We start from the raw sequence: 23,813 nt of genomic DNA, 5'->3' as shown, positions 1-23,813 counted from the left end.
CTCCTCAAGCCCCCACTCTGCCTTTGCCCACAGTCCATTGAAATCCACTGTTCAAATTTATTGAATGGTGAAGTTGTTGAGAAAAGTACTTAATTCCTGATTTAAAACAGAAATTGATGGAGAAACTCAGCAGATCTGGCAGCAGAGGGAAAGCACAGTCAACATTTCGAGTTCAGTGACGCTTGATGCTGTCAGACCATGTGGAAACACTACCCACATGTACACTGCAGGTACTCATGTGACTCGGCCAATGATGCCTACCTCACATCCTACAGGCAAGGATGCTTCAAGGCACGGTATCCTGGCAAGACCAGGCAGACGCTACGACAATGGATGAATGGACACCATGCAACAATCACCAGTCAGAAATGTGCCCTCTCTGTTAGTGAACACTTCACCATTCAGGGACATGCAGCCTCCAATCTTCGGATAATTGCTGTCCAAGGCAGCCTTCAAGATACACAACAACGCAGAATCGCCGAGCAGAAACTGATAGCCAACTTCTGTACCCCAAAGATGGCCTCAACTGTGATCTTGGCTTCATGCAGGTGACATGTAACCTGTTCTGTAAAATCTTCCTTCTTGTCCTGTTTACCACCATCACCTGGGTAACTTGTTATGATCTCACCACCTTAAATAGTTTGTACAGCTTTGGATTATTTGTTACTTTGGTTAGACCCTTGGCATGTGACACTTATGCTTATCACGTTATTCCAGCTGTTTGGTTTGGCTCTAGCACGTTTGATCTTTGATTTTCTGTAATTACTTCAATTAATCAGAACATAGTTCATCCCTTCACTTGCTATTCAGCTGCTGACACTTCACTCTCACTGTCTGACATTTTTGACCAACTGCAGAGACTCGTTATTCAACCACCCACACCATTTATACAATCTTTTGACCTCTCTGCCTGTAAATTCTGTGCCTGTCTGCTTCCCTTCACCTGATGAAGGGGCAGTGCTCCAAAAGCTTGTGACTTCGAATAAACCTGCTGGACTATCATCTGGTGTCGTGTGACTTCTGACCTTGCCCACTCCAGTCCAACGCTGGCACCTCCACATCATGGCTGCCGGACCTGCTGAGTTTCTCCAGCAATTTCTGTTTTTGTTCCAGATTGCCAGCATTTGCAGTTCTTTGTTTTAATTTCTGCACCATCAGATTGAGAACAGTATCAAGCTGTCCTCTCTGACGGGGTAGCCATTTTTCAGGCCTCATCAAGAGAGCCAGCATTTGCTTTTTTTTCCCTCAAACACCAATTGACAGATATATTTAGAAAGGATGAATTTCTTTAGATAGGGCTCTGTGACATAACAGTAAATTGGAATTCTCTTTGGTGACGTTCACATCCATATGTTTAACATACCCATCCTACAGTCCAATGTATATTTGAAAGTTTGTATCTGAAAGAACAAGTTGAAGGTTGCAGTTTCAGAGGTGGATTTGATGTTACAGGCAGAGTCACGTGTCTATAAAGTGCCCCCTCTGCAGTGATAGAATCACCAAACTCAGCCTGGCAGTCTCTCTATTAATTCAGGGAGGCAGGAACGCAGCAGCAGAGATTCTTGAGAGGCTTAAAGCACTGCCACCTGTTGGCAGAATCTTGCAGTAGCACACTGAAGCTGTCAAGAGAAAGACTTCTCTCAGGGCCTTCCCAAAGCACTTTCAAACCACCGTGTACTTTTCAAGTATTGTCAGTGTTTGATTGTGGAGAACATGCCAGGCAAATTGCAAAACAACAAGGCCCGACAAGTGACAAAGTAATGGCCAGAGAGTGTGTTTTAGAAATGTTGTTTGAGGGATAAACATTGTTTAGGGTTTTCCTCCTGACCTCTAACCTTTCACCAGCCTTCTTGATCAAATATTCTGACACTCATTGGAAATGGTACTCCAAATTTATTCTTTTCTTTAAATTCACTTGTGAGACACAGGTATTGCTGGCTAGCCAGCATTTATTGCCTCTTCCTCGTTGCCCTTGACAAGCTACATAGAACATAGAGGAGAAAGTGAGGTCTGCAGACGCTGGAGATCAGACCTGAAAATGTGTTGCTGGAAAAGCACAGCAGGTCAGGCAGCATCCAGGGAACAGGAGAATCGACGTTTCGGGCATAAGCCCTTCTTCAGGAATTTCCTGAAGAAGGGCTTCATTTTCAGCTACATAGAACATAGAACACTACAGCACAGTACAGGCCCTTCAGCACCCTTGTGAAACCAATCTGAAGCCCATCTAACTTACATTATTCCATTCTCATCCATATGCCTATCCAACTACCATTTAAATGCCTGTAAAGTTGGCGAATCTACAACTGTTGCAAGCAGTGCGTTCCCTGCTTTTACTGCTCTCTGAGTAAACAAACTACCTCTGCCATCTGTCCTATATCTATCACCTCTCAATTTAAAGCTAGGCCCCCTCATGCTAACCATCACCATCCTAGGAAAAAGATTTTCGCTGTCCATCAAATCTAACCCTCTGATTATCTTACACGTCTCAATTAAGTCACTTCTCAACTTTCTTCTCTCTAATGAAAAAGCCTGAAGTCCCTCAAACTTTGCTCAAAAGACCTTCCCTCCATACCAGGCGACATCCTAGTAAATCTTGAACCCTTTACAAAGCTTCCACATCCTTCCTAGAATGTGGTGACCAGAACTGCATGCAAAACTCCAATGCAGCCACACCAGAGTTTTGTATAGCTGCAGCATGACCTCGTGGTTCCAAAACTCAATCCCTCTACTAAAAAAACTTAACACACCGTATGCCTTCTTAACAGCCTGATCAACCTGAGTGGCAACTTTCAGGGATCTATGTACATGGACACCGAGATCTTTCTACTCATCTACACTACCCAGAATCTTACCATTCGCCCAGTAATCTGCATTCCTGTTACTCCTTCCAAAGTGAATCACCTCACACTTTTCTGCATTAAGTTCCATTTGCCACCTCTCAGCCCAACTCTGCAGCTTACCTATGTTCCTCTAACCTACAACATCCTTCAGCACTCTCCACAACTCCTTAGTGTCGTCTGCAAATTTACTAACCTATTCTTCTACGCCCTCATCCACGTCGTTTATAAAAATGACAAAGAGCAGTGGACCCAAAACAGATCCTTGCGGTACACCATTAGTAACTGAACTCCAGGAGAAACATTTCCCATCAACCACCATCCTCTGTCTTTTTCCAGCTAGCCAATTTCTGATCCAAACTGCTAAATCACCCTCAATCCCATGCCTCCGTATTTTGTGCAGTAGCCTACCATGGAGAACCTCATCAAATACCTTCCTGAAATCCACATACATCACATCAATGGCTTTACCTCATCCACCTGTTTGGTCACCTTTTCTAAGAACTCAACAAGGTTTGTGAGGCACGAGCTGCCCTTCACAAAACCGTGTTCACAATCCTAATCAACTTATTTCTTTCTAGATGATTATAAATCCTCTCTCTTATAACTTTTCCAACACTTTACCCATAACAAAGTAAGGCTCACTGGTCTATAATTACCAGGGTTGTCTCTACTCCCCTTCTTCAACAAGGGACATTTGCTAACCTCCAGTCTTCTGGTACTATTCCTGTGGACAATGACAATATAGAGATCAAAGCCAAAGGCTTGGCAATCTCCTCCCTAGCTTCCCAAAGAATCCTAGGATAAATCCCATCTAGCCCAGAGGACTTATCTATTTTCACACTTTCCAGAATTTCTAATACCTCCTCCTTGTGAACCTCAATCCCATCTAGTCTAGTAGTCTATTTCTCAGTATCCTCCTTGACAACATTAGTATTCACACTGGAAAAAGACAATGAAAAATATTCATTTAGCGCTTTTCCCATCTCCTTGGACTCCACGCACAAGGTAGTCGAGATATATAGTTCTGGAAAAGCACAGCAGGTCAGGAAGCATCTGAGGTGCAGGAGAATTGTCGTTTCGGGCATAAGCCCTTCATGAGGAATGTGGGGGGTGGAAGGGGGCTGAGAAATAAATAGGAGGGGGGAGTGGGACTGGGGTGAAGGTAGCTGGGAAGGCGATAGGTAGATGCAAGTGGGACGTGATGGTGATAGGTCGGAAGGGAGGGTGAAGTGGATAGTTGGAAAGGAAGATGGACAGATACAACAGTTTAAGAGAGCTGCATTTACCAATTGCCTCCCCCCACCCCACCCCAATACCCCCTCCAACTTATGTCTCAGCCCGCAAACCCCACATTCCTGTTAAAGGGCTTATGCCCGAAATGTCAATTCTCTTGCTCCTCAAATGCTGCCTCACCCGCTGCACTCCTCCAGTGCCACACTCTCGACTCTGATATGCAGCATCTGCAGTCCTCACTTTCTCCTTGTCAAGGTAGTGGGGAGTTATCTTCTTGAACTGCATGCAGCCCACAGTGCCACTAGAGAGGAAATTCCAGGAGTTTGGCCCTTTGACAGTTAAGGAACAGTCGGTTCTGCCATAATGCAGTTTCTCCACCGTGACTTGGCTTTATCACAATTGAAGAATTTAGATTGTTATTTGTAGAATGTGAATTTTCCTTACCTGTATTGCCTATAACACAATTCCAGCCCCATTATTTTAAATGTCACGACTATTGCGCGATTTTCTTAGAACACATGATCAAGCGAGAACTATCACGTTTTATCAGAACTGACTGTATATTTCCAAGCCAGGATGGTGAGTGGCTTGGAGGGGAACTTGCAGGTGATGATGTTCCCCATGTATCTGCTGGCATTGTCCTTCTAGATAGAAGTGGTTGTGGACTTGGAAGGTGCTGTCTGAGGATCTTTGTGCATTTATGCAGTGCATCATGTAGGTAGTACACACTGCTGCCTCTGAGCAGAGGTGAAGGGATTGGATGCTTGTGGATGTGGTGCTAATCAAATGGGCAACTTTGTCCTGAGTGGAGTAAAGCTTCTTGAATGTTGTTGGGGGTTCCAGGGAAGTGGGAGTTTTCCATCACATTCCTGACTTGTGCCCTGTAATTGGAAAGACAGCGCTAAATTACTTGCCACAGTATTCCTAGCCACTGACCTACTCTTGTAGCCACTGGTGAGTCCAGTTGAGTTTCTGGTCAATGGTAATCCCAAGGATGTTGATAGTGGGAGATGCAGTAATGGTAACACCTTTGAATGTCAAGGGGACACTGATTAGATTGTCTCTTATTGGAGATGGTCATTGCCTGACGTTTGTATGGCACAAATCTTACTTGCTGCTTATCAGCCCAAGCCTGGATATTGTCCAGATCTTGATGCATTTGAACACAGACTGCTTCAGTATCTGAGGAGTCAAAAATGGTACTGAACATTGTATATATTTCAGTGAACATCCCCACTTCCGCTCTAATGATGGAGGGAAGGTCATTGATGAAGCAGCTGAAGATGGTTGGACCGAGGACACTACCCTGAGGAGCTCTTACAGAGATGCCTGGAGCTGAAATGACTGACCTCCATAAACCACAACCACCTTTCAATGTGCCAGGTATGACTCCAATCAACAGGGAGTTTGTTCCTCTGATATCTGTTAATGCGGCCTTGATGTCAAAGGCTGTCACTCTGGAATTCAACTTTTTTGTCGACATTTGAACCAAGGCAGTAATGCGATCAGGAACAGATTGGCCCTGGCATAACCCAAACTGGGCTGAGCAGGTGCTGCTTGACAGCACTGTGGATGACACCTTCCATCACTTTACTGATGATCGAGAGTAGACTGATGGTGTGGTATTTGGCTTGGTTAGATTTCAGTTAGGACACACTGGTCAATTTTCCACATTGTCAGGTAGATGCCAATGTTGTAACTGTACTGGAACAGTTTGGTTGGGGAGCAGCAAGTTCTGGAGCACAGGCCAGAACTTGCAGTATCTAGTGCCTTCAACTATTTCTTGATATCACGTAGACTTAATCAAATAGTTTGGAGATTGACATCCACAATACTGGGATCACTGGAGGAGGCTGAGATGGATCATCCCATTGACATTTCTGGCTGAAGTTTTCTGTGAATCTTATCTTTTGCACCGATATTCTGGGCTCTTTAATCATTGAGTATGATTGAGTATGATTGCTCCTTGAGTGAGTTGTATAATTATCTACCACCATTCATCACTCAATGTAGCAGGACTGCAGAGCTTAGATCTGATCCACTGCTTGTGGGTTCACTTAGCTCTGTCTATCACTTGCTGCTTATATTGTTTGGCATGCAAGTAGTCTTGTTTGGTATCTTCAACAGGTTGGCACCTCAGATTTAGGTTTGCCTGATGCTGCTTCTGCACTTCCCATTGTTCCAGTGTTAATCCCCTGGCCTGATGGTAATGGTTGAGTAGGGCCATGAGGGGTACAACTCTACTGCTGTTAATGACCCACAGCGCCTCATGGATGGCCAATCTTCAGCTGCTAGATCCGTTCATAAGATCTGTTCCATTTTAGCACAGTGATAGTGGAGGATATTCTCAATGTGAAGGCGGGACTTCGTCTCCGCAAGGACTCTTACCGATACTGTCATGGACAGATGCATCTACAGCCAACAGATTGGCAAGGATGAAATCAAGGATGTGGGCGGCACGGTGGCACAGTGGTTAGCACTGCTGCCTCACAGCGCCAGAGATCCGGGTTCAATTCCCGACTCAGGCGACTGACTGTGTGGAGTTTGCACATTCTCCCCGTGTCTGCGTGGGTTTCCTCCGGGTGCTCCGGTTTCCTCCCACAGTCCAAAGATGTGCAGGTCAGGTGAATTGGCCATGCTAAATTGCCCGTAGTGTTAGGTTAAAGGGGTAAATGTAAGGGTATGGGTGGGTTGCGCTTCGGCGGGTCGGTGTGGACTTGTTGGGCTGAAGGGCCTGTTTCCACACTGTAAGTAATCTAATCTAAACATGGAGAGTTCAGAAACATTAGAATCATACTGCTGAAAAAAAAAATCAAGTACTGTTTTCCCTCACCACCTGCCGCAGACCCAGTCTAGCAGCTATGTCCTTTAAGATCCCACCAGTTCGATCAGTAATGCTGCTGCTGAGCCACTCTTGGTAATAGACATTGGAATCCCCCATCCAGACTACATTTTGTGTCCTTGCCACCTCAGTGCTTCCTCTAAGTGTTGTTTAATACGGAGGAGTATGCATTCATCAGCTGAGGGAGGATGCTACGTGATAACCAATAGGATATTTCCTTGCCTATGTTTAACCTGAAGCCCATGAGTCAATGTTCAGGTCTCCCAGGGCAACTCCCTCCAGACTGTATATCACTGTACTGCTGGGTCTATCCTGCTGGTGGGACAGGATGTATCCAGGGATGGTATGGTGGTGTTTGTGACTTTGTAAGGTATGATTCTGTGAGTATGACTACCAGGCTGTGGCTTCATGAGTGTGTGAGACAGCTCTTCCAATATTTGCACTAGCTTCCAAATGATAGTAAGGAGGACTTTACAGGGTTGGCAGGGCTGTTTCTGCCATTGTCTTTTCCAGTGTCTGGGTCTATGCCGGTTAGTTTGTCCAATTTCATTTCTTTCTTGAGACTTTGTAGGGATTAATACAACTGAATGGCTTGTTAGGCCATTTCAGAGGGCAGTTGAGAGTCAACCACATTGCTGTCGCCCTGGAGTAACATGTAAGCCAGACCAGGTGAGGATGGCAGATTTCCTTCCCTCAAGGACATCGGTGAGCCAGATGGTTTTTCTGACAGTTGGCTATGATTGCGAGGTCATCAGGAGATTCTTAATTCCATATTTTTAAAACCGAATTCAAATTTCACCATTTGTTGCAGCAGGATTTGCACCCAGGTCCCCATAACATTAGCTGAGTTTCTGGATTAATAGTCTAGCAATAACACCACTAAGCCATCGCCTCTCCATTTAAAAGCATTCTCATCCGAGTCAAAAAACTAAGAGTTAAGAATTTGCACTCCAAAGACTTGAACTGAAAAAGATAGGCCAGTACTTCAGCGCACTTGAGTGTGTGCTTTGGAGCAATTTGTGAGCTTGTATTGGAGCCCACTAGGGATAGGCCATACTGGATTTAATGTTGTACTATCAGGTAGATTTGATAAGGGAGCTTAAGGTAAAGGAACCCTTAGGAAGCAGTGATCATAATATGATTGAATTTACTCTGCAATTTGAGAGGGAGAAGACAGAATCAGAGGTAATGGTATTACAGCTGAATAAAGGCAACTACAGAGGCATGAGGGAGGAGCTGGGAGGAGTTGACTGGGAGAAGAGCCTAGCAGGAAAGACAGTGGAACAATAATGGCAGGACTAACTGGGAGTAATTCAGGAGACATAGTAGAAACCCATACTGAAGAAAAAGAAGTGTGGAACAGGGAGGATGAGGCAACCATGGCTGACTAGGGAAGTCAGGGATAGCATAAAAACAAATGAGAAAACATAAAACGTGGTGAAGGGCCATGGGAAACCAAAAGATTGGGAAGCTTGCAAAGACCAACAGAGGGCAACAAAAAAAGAAATAAGGAGGGTGAAGCTTAAATATGAGAGTAACCCAGCCAGTAATATCAAGGAAGCTTGTAAAAGCTTCTTTAGATATATAAAGAGCAAAAGCAAGGCAAAAGTAGACATTGGACCGATGGAAAATGACGCTGGAGAGACTGTAGTGGGGAACAAAGAAACGGCTGAGAAAATGAATTATTACTTGGCGTCAGTCTTCACAGTGGGGGACATGAGTAACATGGTGAGTTTTCAGAGGATTTGTTGCTAAGGCTGAGGTTCTGGATGTAGGTTTGCTCGCTGAGCGGGAAGGTTAATTTTCAGATGTTGCATCAGCATACTAGGTAACATCTTCAGTGAGCCTCGAGACGAAGCATTGTTGAAGATTCCTGATTTCTATTTATATGTTTGGGTTTCTTTGGGTTGGTGATATCATATCCTGTCCTTTTTCTCAGGGGGTGGTAAATCTGGTCCAGGTCTATGTGTTTGTTGATACTGAGACTATGAACAAATGCATTGACTTGGACCCAATTTACCTTCCCCAAGAAAAATAACAGGAAATGACACTGCCGCAGGAAATGACATCATCACAGGAAATGACGTCACCGCATGAAATAACACCACCAACCCAAAGAAACCCAAACATATAAGTAGAAAGCAGGAATCTTCAGCAATGCTTTGTCTGGAGGCTCACTGAATATGTTGCCTAGTATGGTGAGGAAACGTCTGAAAATGAACTTTCCCGCTCAGCAAGCAAACCTACATCCAGACATGAGTAATATCCCAAACATTCAAGAGAGTGAGGGGGCAGAGCTAAGTATGGTGGCCATCACCAAGAAGATGGTGCTAGGAAAACTGAATGGCCTGAAGGTGGATAAATCACCTGGACTAGATGGTCTACACAACAGAGTTCTAAGGGAGATAGCTGAAGAGATAGTGGAGGTGTTAGTGTTTTCTTTCAGGAATTGCTAGAATCAGGGAGGGTCTCAGAGAACTGGAAAATTGCTAACATGGCACCCCTGTTTAAAAAGGGAGTAAGGCAAAAAATGGAAAATTACAAACCTAACCTCGTTCATGGGTAAGATCCTGGAATCCATTGTGAAGGATAAGATTTCTGAATACTTGGAAGTGTATGGTAAAATGGGCAAAGTCATCATGGTTTCATCAAGGGGAGTCATGCCTGACAAATCTGCTGCAATTCTTTGAGGAAATAATGAGCAGGTTAGACCAAGGAGAACCAATGGATGCTATCTACCTGGACTTCAAGAAGGCCTTTGACAAGGTGCTGCACAGGAGGCTACTGAGTAAGATAAGGATCCATTGTATGAGAGGGGAGGTGCTAGAATGGATAGAAGCTTGGCTGTCTGGCAGAAAGCAGAGAGTGGGGATAAAAGAATCCTTCTCAGGATGGCAGCTGGTGACAAGTAGTGTTCCACAAGGCTCAGTGTTGGGACCACAACTTTTCACTTTATACATTAACAACCCAGATGAAGGAACTGAGTGCATTCTGGCTAAGTTTGCAGATGATACAAAGATAAGTAGAGGGACAGGTTGCTTTGAGATGGTGGGGAGGCTGCAGAAGGGTTTGGACAGGTTAGGAGAGTGGGCAAAGAAGTGGCAGATGGACTACAGCGTGGCAAAGTGTGAGGTCATGCACTTTGGTAGGAAGAAAACAGGTATGGACGACTTTCAAAATGGGGAGAAAATGCAAAGAGAAATGGGAGTTCTAATCCAGGATTCTCTCAAGGTAAACTTGCAGGTTGAGTCAGTAATTAGGAAGGCAAATGCAGTGATGGCATTTATTTTGAGAGGACTTGAACATAAAAGCAGGGATGTACTTCTGAGGTTCTATAGGGCTCTGGTCAGACCACATTTGGAGTATTGTGTGCAGTTTCGGACCCCATATATCAGGAAGGATATACTGGCCCTGGAGCGTGTTCAGAGGAGATTCACGAGAATGGTCCCACGAATGAAAAGGTTAACATATGAGGAGCATTTGAGGACTTTGAGTTTATACTCAATGGAGCTTTGAAGGATATGCAGGGGGATCTAATTGAAACATACAGAATACTGAATGGCCTGGACAGAGTGGATGCTGGAAAGATGTTTCCATTGGTAGGAGAGATTGGGACCAGACAGTACAGCCTTAGAGTAAAGGAAGACCTTTTACAGCAGACATAAGGAGAAACATCTTCAGCTAGAGAATGGTGAATGTATGGAATTCACTGCTACAGAAGGCAGTGGAGGCCAAATCAATGAGTATATTTAAGATGGAGATAAATAAGTTCTTGAGTATCAAGGGTGACTGAGAGAAAGCAGGAGAATGGGGTTGAGAAACTTATCAGCCATGATTGAATGGCAGAGCAGAATAATTGGGCTGAATGGCCTAACTTCTGCTCCTTGGTCTTATGGTCTAAATGCTGGCTTTCAGATAAGCCTATGCCCTGCTTCCAGTCACAAATGGACATACCAACATGGATTCAATGCGTCAAATGGTTTTCTTCTGCTTTTAATCACTCTATAAAAATATCTCATGCTAAATTTGATAAATAACATGGCAGTTATTGTCCTGGCCAATATTTGCACCAAAGAACAGATGTAGTGTTGGAACATTTAATAGAACTATGTTCTATTTGGTATCAAATGTGCTGTTTGTTGCAAGACCAAGTTGGGTGCAGAATGACCAACATTGTAAAATTGACTACACCTTAAAAGTACTTTATTCGCAGTAAAGTGATTTGGGGGTGTCCTGAGATCATGAAGGTTCTGTATCAATGCATTTTCCTTCCATGTCTTTTCTTGGAGGTGTTTTACAATAAACTACAAGTCAGTCCATGTACCTCATTCACTTGTTGCTTGTCTTAAACCTTCACTCTGTATCTGCTTCTTGCTCTGAATAGCTTTGAACTGGAATGAGTGTCCGAGATGTAGACTGAAAAGGTGACATGACAAACAGAAGAAAATTCACCACTAAAATCCCTGTTACAGTGCATCTCAGCAACATGAAAGTCCACTGTTTTTGCTGAAGGAAAGTTTGTTCCCATGCTGACCAAAATCATCTTATACTTAACTCAGATCGATTTTTTATACTTTTTAGCAAATGTAATTTTACTGTTAAATTAAATCAGATTTTATAATCTCGGTTTCTCCTGTGGGTCTACCATAATAAAACCGTGTTACATTTGTATAGTGTATTAAATGTAGTAAAGCCCTCAAGCCACCGCAGAGGAGTGCAACTGGATGGAATTTGATATGGTGCCGAAGGGCAGGTGAAAGATGGCGAAAGAAATGAGTTGTAATTGGTGTCTTAAAGGAAAGACACACGGAAAGACAGAAAGTTTTGAAGTGACTTCCAGAGCTCAAGAATTATGGAAATGAAGGAAACTGAGGATACAGAAACAGTCATTGGAGGAATGTGAAGTTCTCAGATGATTGTGGAGCCTAGAGATAAAGATAAGGAGGGTAGACCCTGTGGAGAAATTGAACATGAGGATCATCACTTATTGCAACAATACAAAAGAAATGTCTGTAGATACTCAGATGGGTCTTTTCACTGAAGTTGAACCTCTCAAACTAGTCCAGTAATCCATAACCTGACTGCCCTGTGTATTGAGCAGCCATCTACTGGTAACAATATGCATTGCAACATACAGAAAAATAACAAGCAACTTTCAACGCTAACTCGCCTCCACTGGGTTTCAGCTCTCTGCTTTGGACAAGCAGAAACTGTCCATTAGGAGAGGAACGAAAGAAAAATAATTAATGACTGGAATCATCCTTTGTAACTCTGTGGCAGCTGGTTGACAGCATCACTGGAAGGCAGATTGTTATTGCATTCTGTAGGGATAGGGTTGTCCGAGCTTATATATTGATACATTATTTAGTAAAGACCACAGAGTCATGGACGTTGCATAAGAAGTTTAAAGTCAGTGTTCCCGATGATTTTAATTTATCTTACATTGTGGGCATTAACAGCTTTGTGGTTTCTGATTATTAATCAGACAGCAGCTTTTTCCAACATCTTAAAACAAATTAAATAAATTAGTAGATAAATTTAGTCCAAAATATATCAGATAGAACAATCAGTGAACCACAATAAATATAAATGAAATAATAGGGATCAATGGCTGCAATTTAAACATCCCATTCCTAGCTCACAAATACTTGCAGAACAGAATGTCAAATGCTAACGGACAGAAGTTAATTGAACGCTGAATAAATAAAGATCATTAGATGGTTTTTGTTTTTCCCCCTATAAGTCTAGTTCCAGCCTCCAAACTAACAATCATTCACTCTGAAACATGCACGACAGCAATTCAAGACATCACAATCCACATTACGAAGCTTTAACAACCTGCATTTTTCCGAGAACTGTCATAAACAGCTGGGATATTATGGGGAATGGTAACATTCTTACACAAGAATGCTTACACAACACAAACCATGCAGTCAGAACTCACTTGCAAAGGCTCCAACGATGGGTCATAAAATCAATATCGCTGATTATTTTGTTTAATTCACTGGCTCCAGAGCATGCCCTCTATATGTCACCTTTAAAAAGCAATGATCTCACTGCACTCAGCTGCATCTGTTGTTCTACATACAGACTGGTGAACCTATTGATTAGAGTTCAGCCTTAACAATTGTACAGAGGCAAATAAAAAAAAACAAATCTCATGTACAACAAAGCTTGTGACAGGACTAATGATAGGATCAAAATGAAGAACAAGTAAAAACAGTACTTGATGTAAAACGTGTAAACATATTCAAAATAAAAATACTACACATTGTATATTGTTTCTTGTGGCTCCTGCAGATTAGAGGTGCAATTACTATTGCACACAGATTTAATAAACTTACATTAATGCTATAGGCTTTCCATAACACAAACCATAACATTTCACAGTACGTGCACTCTCTTCACTGAAGTATGGAAACAATAATTTTGAATGTGGAACAGGAATCACAATTCATACAAGTTCAGCTATTTCCTGATTCATATCCAGATGAGCATTCACATAAGTTTCATGCATTGGCCAGTATTCTCAGAAATTTACCAACTTCCTTTATTTAAAACATAACCCCTTCTAGTCATAGTCACTCAGCCAGCAAGGACAATTCCTGTAGATTTGCTGACACAAAGTGCTAAAGAAGATTTCCCTTTGTTAATTGCATCAAAAACAGTCAGGAAGAGAGAATATAAAATGTCCTCCCCCCACCTCCACACATGGAGGTGGATGCAAATGAATACATATTCTTACTTTGTAAAAGTGCCAGCTCTTAACACACCAACACTCAAGATATCGCAAATGCTAAATGGTAATACCACAACAGTATTAACAATTTATCTTGAGCCCAAACTGTCAAAGTTTCAAACATAATGTAAGCTTGACTATTCTCTGGGGGGTTTGTGTACAAACTTAGCATTGATGGGAGATCAATTTCAAAATTATTTTGATTCCTAAAATGAAGCTAGTCATGAATACATATAATGCAGTCTGTACTGAAGAGGGTTGATCCCTGTTGTCCAATTTTCTGTCCTGAAGGTACTGATTCCTGGTCTGTTTGTCTGGTGTGCTGTCTATCTGCATCTTCTCAGGTTATATTACTTTTATTGGTCAGGCTGTTCCAGCAGAGACTCTGAGTTCTCCTGATCCCGTCCTCAATTATCATCTGAACATGGCCTTTTCTACAGATGTCGGAATTAAATCATAAACCACTTGGGGCACCACCAATAGTAACAGCAATTCTTGTAAATGAGAATAAACGATGGTTGGGCTCCTTAAAATGTTTTTTTAGTTTAATTCCAGGTATTAATCTACACACGCCACGTACTGGGCTCCAGAATGTTTCAGTGAGTTCATTAAGGTTAGAGGAGTTTAGAGCAAGTTTAGAAGCTTAGAAGATTTACTCAGCGAGTCATGAGTTCATGGAATGCCCTGCCAGTAGCAGTGGTGGACTCTCCCTCTTTATGGGCATTTAAACGGGCATTGGTTAGGCATATGGAGGATAGTGGGCTAGTGTAGGTTAGGTGGGTTTGGATCGGCGCAACATCGAGGGCCAAAGGGCCTGTACTGCGCTGTATTTTTCTATGTTCTATGTTCTAAGTGATCTCATTCAAATATATGGAATCCTTAAAGGGCTTGACAAGGAAAATGCTGAGAGGATATTTTCCCGCATGGGATAGTCTGGGTCCAGAGAGCATAGTCTCAGAATAAAGGGGCACCAATTTAAAACCGAGATGAGGAGGAATTTCTTCTCTTAGAGGATCAAGAGGCTTTGGAAATCGTTACCACAGAGAGCTCTGGGTCAGAGTGCTTCTGTATATTTAAAGCTGATTTATATATTTAAAACTGATTCTTAATCAGTTGGGGAATCAAGGGTTACAGGGAAAAGGCAGGAAAGCGGATGTGAGGAACAAAGGATCAGCCATGATCCCACTGAATGGTGAAGCAGGCTCAAGAGGCCAAATGACCTACTCCTACACACACACACACAAGCAACGTCCGTGTGATTTGGTGGATCCACTGAGGACTGTAAAATGGGTTTGCTGATTATGATGGGGAAGGGAAAACATCAGGCAGAGTTGCTCCTAATTCCTGCAGCAAGTACATGTAATTGGACTTTGGACATAAAGATCACTACAGCTATAATGCCTTCAATCTGTCAGCATCCAATTGTTAAACCTTACACTAACAGCCACCTCAGACTGATACCAGAGGACAAATGCAATCCATGCACCTCAACTAAGGCAGCAGGAATTGTAGGTCCAGCAAAGAATGAGCAGTGCACACAAAAATCTAATCATCACTAGATATTCAACATTCAGTGACATCAATGTCACTGGCCCTGAGAACAGGATGGCTATCCCCATCAACATAAAGGAGCTTTTATTCAATACAGCAACAATAAGTCTGCATCAATACCAAAACAGTACAACAATAGTCTGCATCATCATCATCATCACTATCATCTGTCCAGACTGCAAAAACACTCCTCTCAGCAACAGCAGTGCTGCCACATCAAAGATGTTCTTTCAAATTGTGACGGTTGTAAAGCTGTATACTCAACATTGCTGACGTAACCAGCTCCTGCACTGACAACAGGAGAACATTCCCATTCACATAAGCTCCTAGGGAACAATGTACACCCTCATCCATGACACTGGCACTGACAGCATGGCCCATGGTCACTGTCATGGACATAGTTACAGCAACCAACATGAAAACAACTTCAGCTTCCTTACCACTTTCGGGTCTTGGTTCGTCTCCTGGTGTGCACTGTGCCTGGAATATAGTTTCTTCTCATTTTGTTTCTTGGTCTTTGTGGTCAACTGGGTCACATCCCCGATTCTCCTCTGTGTTTTGCTTGGGGGTGCTGGAGGATGCTCCTTTTCCACACTGTCAGAACCCTGTTGTGTATACAGCAGAGCTGTGGATCAGCATTTGTAGGACCTCCCTTTTATACTGTTCATTTTTTGGCAAAACCTGATGAGATAGGATTACATTTCTACCCGGTAGCAGTTATAAGATTAGGCATATTCCCCATTTATTTCCATCGACTTCTTGTCACTGCTCACAAAGATAGAACCTCTGGTTAAGAATCCAGTACAGAAGCACTGACCTACAGAGTCACACAATCAGAATGTACTTGCCCCAGTGAGTACACTACTCAGTTCCTGATCTTTATCAGTTTGAAACCTAAAGCTGCTGTGGATGTAAGTTTGCTCACTGAACTGGAAGGTTCATTTTCATTCAATGTTGTTTCTAATGCTGCTAAGAAATCTTTCTTGTCTGCATTCAAGAAATTGTAATTTAATCCTCTTAGTAAGATGGCTTTTCAGTGTCTGTTAAGGGTCAGTCAGATACATTTTTTTATCCATGCTTCTGTGTTGTTATTTTGTGTGAATTTGTCTAGTTTTCTGTGTTTGCCACTGTTCCATGTCTATGGCTTTGTTGTACTGTGTCTGTCTATTCATGGTCTATTGCGATAGTGAGTAAAGGTTTTGGTCACAAAATTTCCCATTTGTATTTATGGAGTCTGTTGTGGGCATCGTTCATAATTTCTTTAAGCATTCTGTGGCCATTTTGCTCTGCTATTCTTTTGGCTAGTGGAGTGTTGAGGGGAAGTTTGTATTTAAGACACTTAGGCAGTACCTGTTTCCTTAGGCATTTGTGTAGGAAGTACAGCTGTTCTTGAAAACAAACCTTCCAGCTCAGTGAGCAAACGTACATCCAGAGTCTAAACCTGAGCTACAAATCTCCTCCAAATTTACTAAAGCTGCTGTATTTCTGGTAGCAGGAATGGAGTAAATAAAAGAAGGACAAGACATCATTCTGACCACCATGTGCCTTCCTTAGAAGCTCCTGTATCATTAGGACTTAAGCAGCAGCCCATCCAGGCAAGAGAAACAAGAACATGAAACGGTAATAGTGCATATGAAACTACTCAGGGCTCTACCACTAGAGGGAACTACATTAATCGAAGTCAGAAAGAATGCCAACATTCACACAGAAAGATGCCCATGCTTCAACACACACCGGCAGCGAATTATTTTATGCAGAGTGCTGGGGTGTAGAAATTTGGGATGATGACAGCATCTGCTTAGATTTGTTTATTCTTCAGTCCTAAAGAGAAAACAGCCATTTGTTTAGAAGTTAAATTCCATAATATTCATGAATAACTGGTCGATGCCCATGGTATTGCATGTGAGAAAGTCAAGATCAGTTTGAATTGTTTTGTTCGAGCAGGGTGAGAGATGGCAGGTAATTTGGTGAATGGGAGGAAGAATAGATCAATGAGGCAGGGGAGGAGAATGCAGGGGGAAAAGAAAAGATAGCGAAAGGAAGGTAAAGCAGGGGAGAGAGACAGGAGAGCAAAAGTGGCAAGGAAAAATGGGAGAAGGGACAAAGGAGGAAGAGCGAGGTTAATGTATGTGCACCTCTCTCACAGAAGAAAAATGAAGTGTTAGAAAATTCTCCCTATCAAATGGGTGGCAGCTGGGCTGAACGATGTTTTATCCAGAAATGACATTCTTTTCTCCAATCTCCTCTCCTTTTAACAAGAATACAACAACTTTGCCTTTCACTACAATGTAGACCAGGAACTCAGTACAGAATGTACTTTCTGATTGTGTGATTCTGCAAGTTACTGCTTCAGTGTTGAGTTATGCTACATTTACAAAGGTTCTGACTTTGTGACAGGAACAAGCAGTCAAAGGTTACTTAGAGGGCATAGGTTTAGGGTGAGAGGGGAAGGATATAAAAGAGACCTAAGGGGCAACTTTTTCACGCAGAGGGTGGTACATGTATGGAACGAGCTGTCAGAGGAAGTGGTGGAGGCTAGTACAATTGCAACATTTAAAAGGCATTTGGATGGGTATATGAATAGGAAGGGTTTGGAGGGATATGGGGCGGGTGCTGGCAGGTGGGACTAGATTGGGTTGGGATATCTGGTCGGTGTGGACAGGTTGGACCGAAGGGTCTATTTCCATGCTGTACATCTCTATGACTCTAAGTAATGCAGCAGGGCACGCAGAAATAATTTGGAAATAAAATAGATAAAGTGTGGGTCAGTTCGCTCAGTGTAGTGCTAAATAATATAAAACAGTGCAGATTCAATTCCCCTGCAGGCTAAAAGGATCTTGGAGTTTATTTCCTCATCTTGCCCCAGATTTAATATGTGGCATAAGCCACAATGAGCCTTGGACAATAAGTACATGGAATGAAGAGGAAAGAAATACATAAAAGCTGCTTATAGCCTGAGGGTAACATATTCCAAGTTGCAACAATATCATAGAATTCAAGTTAGGATTTTTCCATAATGCAAATATCAGAGCACATTATTCTGGAACTACAGCATAATCTAACCAGAACCACACGGCAGACCAAGCCCTCACTGTAAACAGTGGGACTCCTAGACAATCTAGCCATTTGCAAGACTTTAAATTTATTTATACCCATTTAGGTGAATAAGGTAGATAATTAAATTTCATAGCAGTCACGTAATTAGACATAGCCTTAGACAATACAAAAATAGTATTGCAATTGCTGAAAAGAATCAATGGCCTCTTACAGAATCACAAGTGAATAAGGTGGTAATGAAAACACATAGCACACCTATCATCAGTCAGGGCATCGAGTATCAAAGTTGGCAAGTCAGGGAGCAACTGTACAAGACTTTGGTCAGGCCATATTTAGAGTACCATGCCTGGGTCTGGTTGCAACACTATTGGAAGGATGTGGAGGCTTTGTGGAGGGTGTAGAAGAGGTTAACCAGGATGTTGTCTGGATTGGAGCATATTAGCTATCAGGAAAGCCTGGACAAACTTGGATTGCTTTCATTAGAGCGTCGGAGGCTGAGGGGCAATCTGAAAGAAGTTTATAAAATTATGAGATGCATGGACAGTTGGGGTCGCTTTCCCTATGGTGGAAATGTCAAAAACTAAGGGCATAGGTGTAAAGGAGTGAAGGGAAATGTTTAAAGGAGATGTGTGCAACAATGTGTTTTACACAGAGGGTGGTAAATGCCCCAAATGCGTTGACTGGGGAGGTGGTAGAAGCAGATACAATAGTATATTTAAGAGACATTCAGACAGACACATGAACAGGCAGAGAATAGAAGGATACCGGCCATGTGAAGCCAGATGCAATTAGTTTAAAACAGCATTGTGTTTGGTGCAGACATGGTGGGCCAAAGAGCCGGTTCCTTGCTATACTGTGTTCTCCATTCTAATCATAGAATGGTTACAGCATAGAAGGAAACATTTCGGCTCATTTGTGCCACTTCTCCCACTCCCTTACCATTTTCCAGTAGCCCTGCATTTTCTCTTCACATCAGATAACTCTCCAATTTCCTTTTGGAAGCCAAGGATGAATCGGCTCCACCACTCTCAAGCAAATCCTAACCGCTCACTGCTAATACAATTCATCCTCGTATTATAATAACTGCTTCTTTTTCCAATCACATTAAATTGGTGCCCTCTGGTTCTCAATTGTTCCATCATCTGCAACAGTCTTTCCCTATCTCGCTGACTCAATCCCTCAAGACTTTGAACACCTTTACATATCTCCACTTAATCTTTTCTTTCAACTGATTGTATTATAGTAATGGATTTAGCTGCTTGCTTTGCACAGACAATTACTTTTTCAGTCTCTCAATCAACGTTGCTCACCACTTTTTCCTCTCTCATTGACAGCATTGTACATACCACGGTTTCTGAGACTCGGCTTCGGGTTTCCCCAGTTGAGTAGCTCTCTTTTCCTTCATGGCGTCTGAACTTTGATGTTCCTTCCTGATTCATAATCAGACTATCGACTGCCTTTCGCATCTGCTCGCAACTTTCCAAAAGCCTTGACATCATATGCTCTGGGACTAATTGTTTCGGGTCTTTTGAAAACTCATTCTTGGCCTGAGGAGATTTCTGTTCAGAATCTTCTTTACGGACTGCTGGTCTATTTCCTACTGTTGGACCCAGCTCATCATCAACTAACATCTCCACGTACTTTTCCTTCTCCAAAATATGGCGCGATGAATTGTGAGCCAACCTCTTTGATCTGGTCAAATAATCCAAGATACCAGTTTTACTGTCAGCGTTATTACCATCAAACACTTGAGGCAAACCTTCTTTCTCAATGGGGGTTATTTCGAACTTTCTTTCTTCACTCCTGTTTTTTCTGTGCCTTGGCTTTGGACCACTCTGATCTCCCTCTCGGAGTTTTCCCTTCTCTCTGCTATCAGATTTTAGTCCATCTGTCAGAGCCTCAGCCTGTTCCATTTCCCCATGCTTTATATAGGTGGAGGATGGTCTGCTTTTCTTTTTGTCATGCTTAGGCCACCTGTTTAAACTGATATGCGTGCTGGTCAAAGTATCCACTTCATGGATTCGCTTTCCCTCCGACTTCTGATCATTTGAACCAAGATCACTGTTTTCCAATTTATCATATTCATTATAGACCAAAGATGGAGTGCTCTTCCATCTCTCATCCTTGGATGGTCTCTTGACATTAGCAGGCATACCATCATATACATCCTTTTTAATTTCTTCATCACAATGGCCCTTTATTCTATCAGTTTTCTTATAAGTTTTTGCTTCACGAGATGTAAACGACAAGCTCTTCTGAATTTTCACAGTTGGAGATTTTCCTTCATTTCGCTTTGAAAAGCTGGACTCTTGAGCCAGGTCTACAGGCTTTCTGTTTCTATACTGAACCATCAATGCATCAATGTCTAAGACACTATTACGTTGCGGGTGTTTTTTATTTAGCACTTCAGCAATATCTTTGTTTTTATCTGATGAGGATAATATTTCAGTGTCCTGATTGATAGATTTTGTCATCTTTTTGGATGATTGCTCATCATAAGGACTGGACACATAAGGACTATTCACCAAAGGACTGCAATGGTCATTATACCTTTTATCATGACAAAGAGAAAACTTTGATTCTTCATTCTCGCTTTTAGTCATTTCTTTCCCCCACTCTGCCATCAAAGTATCAAGGTCTAATATAGTATGCCTGCTATGACGTGAAGTAACCTTATTCTTTCTTAACTTCTCAAACTCTGCTATTTTAGGGTCTTTTGTGCTTGGTGTTACATGGCTTGTCTTTGAAGAATTACTATCTCCATTTGTCCATGGCATGTCCAGGAACGCATCAGTCAAAAGGGTTGTTTTTGGTTTGTCTGGAGCGAACGACTTAGGGTGACTTTTAAGGTTCTCTTCAGGGGATACATCTTTTAGTCTATCAACCAACTGACTGTCAGGAACAGGCAGTAGTTCAGATGTATATCTGTGTTTTGAATAACTCGGCCCAGGTGAACAATCAGAGATATGGTCTGATGGATTGGATTTGGGGTTGGGCTCCAAATACGTCTTTTTCTTTCTCTTATCTCTCCCTTCCTTTAGGTGGACTTTCCCACTGAATTCTTTAGTTCCACCATCTTGTTGCAACCTTCTTGCTCCTTTACATCCTTCTACTTCATTCCTGTCTTTTGCATCTTTCACATCAATGGTCCCAGCCGAGGATAGGTGTTCCTGGTTGGTGGCTTCATTGTCCTTTTTCAAACCAAATTCTTTAAAGCTGTCTTTTGATATAAGTACGGGTTCTGTGTTCTGATGGGAATTGTGCTGAATCTTTTTAATATTCTTCTTTCCACCTTTATCTGAGTCCACTCCGGTGGATCGTAACTCAATAGGAGATGACTGATGTTGAATGCTGTTCAGCGCCTCAGCTACTTTCGTTTCAGAATTTGGTGCCGTTGGTGGTATCTCTAGGGTTGAACTGTTCTCAACTAGAAGTGTCCGATTCCAATATCCCCTTGCACCAGAAACATCCCCTTCGAGTTTAGGTTGGCTCACCACAGAATGTGACTTCCTTGTGCGGTGGGTTGAAACTTTGCCTTCAGTTGTTGAAGGGAGGGCACTGACTGCTTTCTCATTTGTATCTTGCCAGACGTCAATTTTAGCTGTGGGTAATAACAAGCCAGAAATATTTTTTGCAGCAACTTTTGAAGAAGGAGGAGCATTTACTGAAAACCTGGAAATATTTTCTTCCCCAGATTTAAAATGAGTCTTTCTTTGCTCCCCTAAGGCTGTGGCTTCAAGCTCAAAAAGCTTCATTTTATTGGTCTCTGTATCATTACACATCACCTCCGATGTTATTTTCAATGTCGTGTAATTCTTCAGCTCAGGCTGAGCAACTTGCTCTGATCTCTTGCTTTTATTGAAGGATTGGATGGGTTCTTCTGAATGTAAACCCTCTGGTACTTTGTGACGCTGGATCTCATTTTCAAGAACAGAGACTCTTACTGTTTTTATGCATAAGTCAGTGTCCATAGATGTGGTGATTATTTTCTGTTCACCTAAACTCTGTGTGCCAACCTTGGGCATTGAGGTAATACTCGCAGACTCACTGCTGTCATTTATTTGTCTCTCCATCACCTTGTCCTTCCTGTTGAAGGTGTTTCTCCTGCTCATTTTCTGAGAGTGAGTTTCACCTGTGGCAAGGTTATCAAAGGCTTGGCTCACTTTCTTCACTGACTGACGTCTGCTCCATCTAAATTCAGTGGCAGTGTCCATCAAGTGCTCTTCAGTCTTTCTCTAAAAAGACACAAAAAAGAGCAGTTCAGCATTTGACAAGTTTCTACATAAAAGACTGTTCACAAAATAAAGCACTGGAAAGGACCTGCAAGTTTGAATTGCAAATTGATTAGGGGGTAAAAACCTGAGATTAAGGATAAGGGGTATACATTCCAGTCTACAAGATGTGACTAATAGTCTGTGTCAGGCCTCAGCCGTTAACTGTATTGACAAGTTACTCAGATGAAGGACTGGAGATCTGTATATCCAGAGTCAGTCTTGTAGATAGACAATGAACTGTGCAAAGTGAAAGATCATCTGCTTTGGTCCCAAGAAATGGGCATGTAACATATAAATTAGGAGCAGGAGTGAGCCAATTGGCCCTCCGTGCCTGCCCTGCCATTCAACAGAATCATGGCTGATCCCCTGCACTCATGCCACATTCTCGCTTTTTCCCCCAATATGTCTTTATACCTTTAAAATCAAAAATAAATCTCTCTCTCTCCATCCCTTCTTAAACAATGAGGTGATATTGTTACCTTCTAACTGTAGTAGCCATTCTGAAATCACAGAATTAGAGAATCCTAGAAATCCTACAGTGTGGAAACAGGCCCTTTGGCCCAACAAGTCCACACTGACCCTCCAAAGAATAACCCACTCAGACCATTCCCCTACCCTATTATCCTATATTTATCCCTGACTAATGCACCTAACCTATGCATCCCTGAACACTATGGGCAATTTAGCACAACCAATTCACCTAACCTGCACATCTTTGGATTGTGGGTAATCTAAAGAATTTTGGAAAATAGTCATCAGTACATCCAATATCTCCAGAGCTACCAATTTCAACACTCTGGGATGTGGATTATTAGATGCCAGGAGCTAATCAATCTTCAGTCCATTCATTTCTCAAACACAACACTCTTACCAATACTAATTTCCATCATTTCCTCATTCTCCCTAGTCACTTAGGTTTTTTGTTCTGGGAAATTTTTTATACCTTCCTCATTGAAAACTCAAAGTAATGATTTAGTTTCTCTGCCATTTCTCTATTCCCAGTTAGAAATTCACATGCTCCTGTCTGTAATGGACTGACACTTGCCTTAACTAAACTTTTCATTTTTACATACCTATGGAAGCTTTTACAATACTCTTTTTTTTGCTAGTCTACATTCATATTCAATTTTCCCTTATTAGTTTCTTTGTCCTCTTTTGCTGTTTTCTCAATTATGCTAATCCTCGGATTTACCTCTTGCTAGCAACATAACAGGCCTTTCTAAAAAAACAGAGACACTATCCAAGTCAGCTCCCACCTATAGTGAATATAGCCCAAT

General features: G+C 42.2%; 1 protein-coding gene across 4 annotated transcripts in view; it reads right to left on the bottom strand.

Moving 5' to 3' along the window:
• The window catches only part of LOC122562605, a 230,626-nt gene that overhangs the window by 126,617 nt on the left and 80,196 nt on the right, over nt 1-23,813 (bottom strand). For all 4 annotated transcript variants that reach the window (XM_043715589.1, XM_043715587.1, XM_043715585.1 and 1 more), the window contains exons 4-5: nt 19,609-22,497; nt 15,646-15,810 (exon numbers count right to left, since the gene is read on the bottom strand). In XM_043715589.1, the coding sequence (XP_043571524.1) occupies nt 15,646-15,810; nt 19,609-22,497 (3,054 nt within the window). The remainder of the gene's footprint in view (nt 1-15,645; nt 15,811-19,608; nt 22,498-23,813) is intronic.

This window comes from Chiloscyllium plagiosum, chromosome 25 (genome assembly GCF_004010195.1).
Source record: "Chiloscyllium plagiosum isolate BGI_BamShark_2017 chromosome 25, ASM401019v2, whole genome shotgun sequence".
NCBI classification, from domain to species: Eukaryota; Metazoa; Chordata; class Chondrichthyes; order Orectolobiformes; family Hemiscylliidae; genus Chiloscyllium; species Chiloscyllium plagiosum.
Note: the sequence above shows the minus strand (reverse complement) of the source record. Positions and strands in the feature narration are given on the sequence as shown.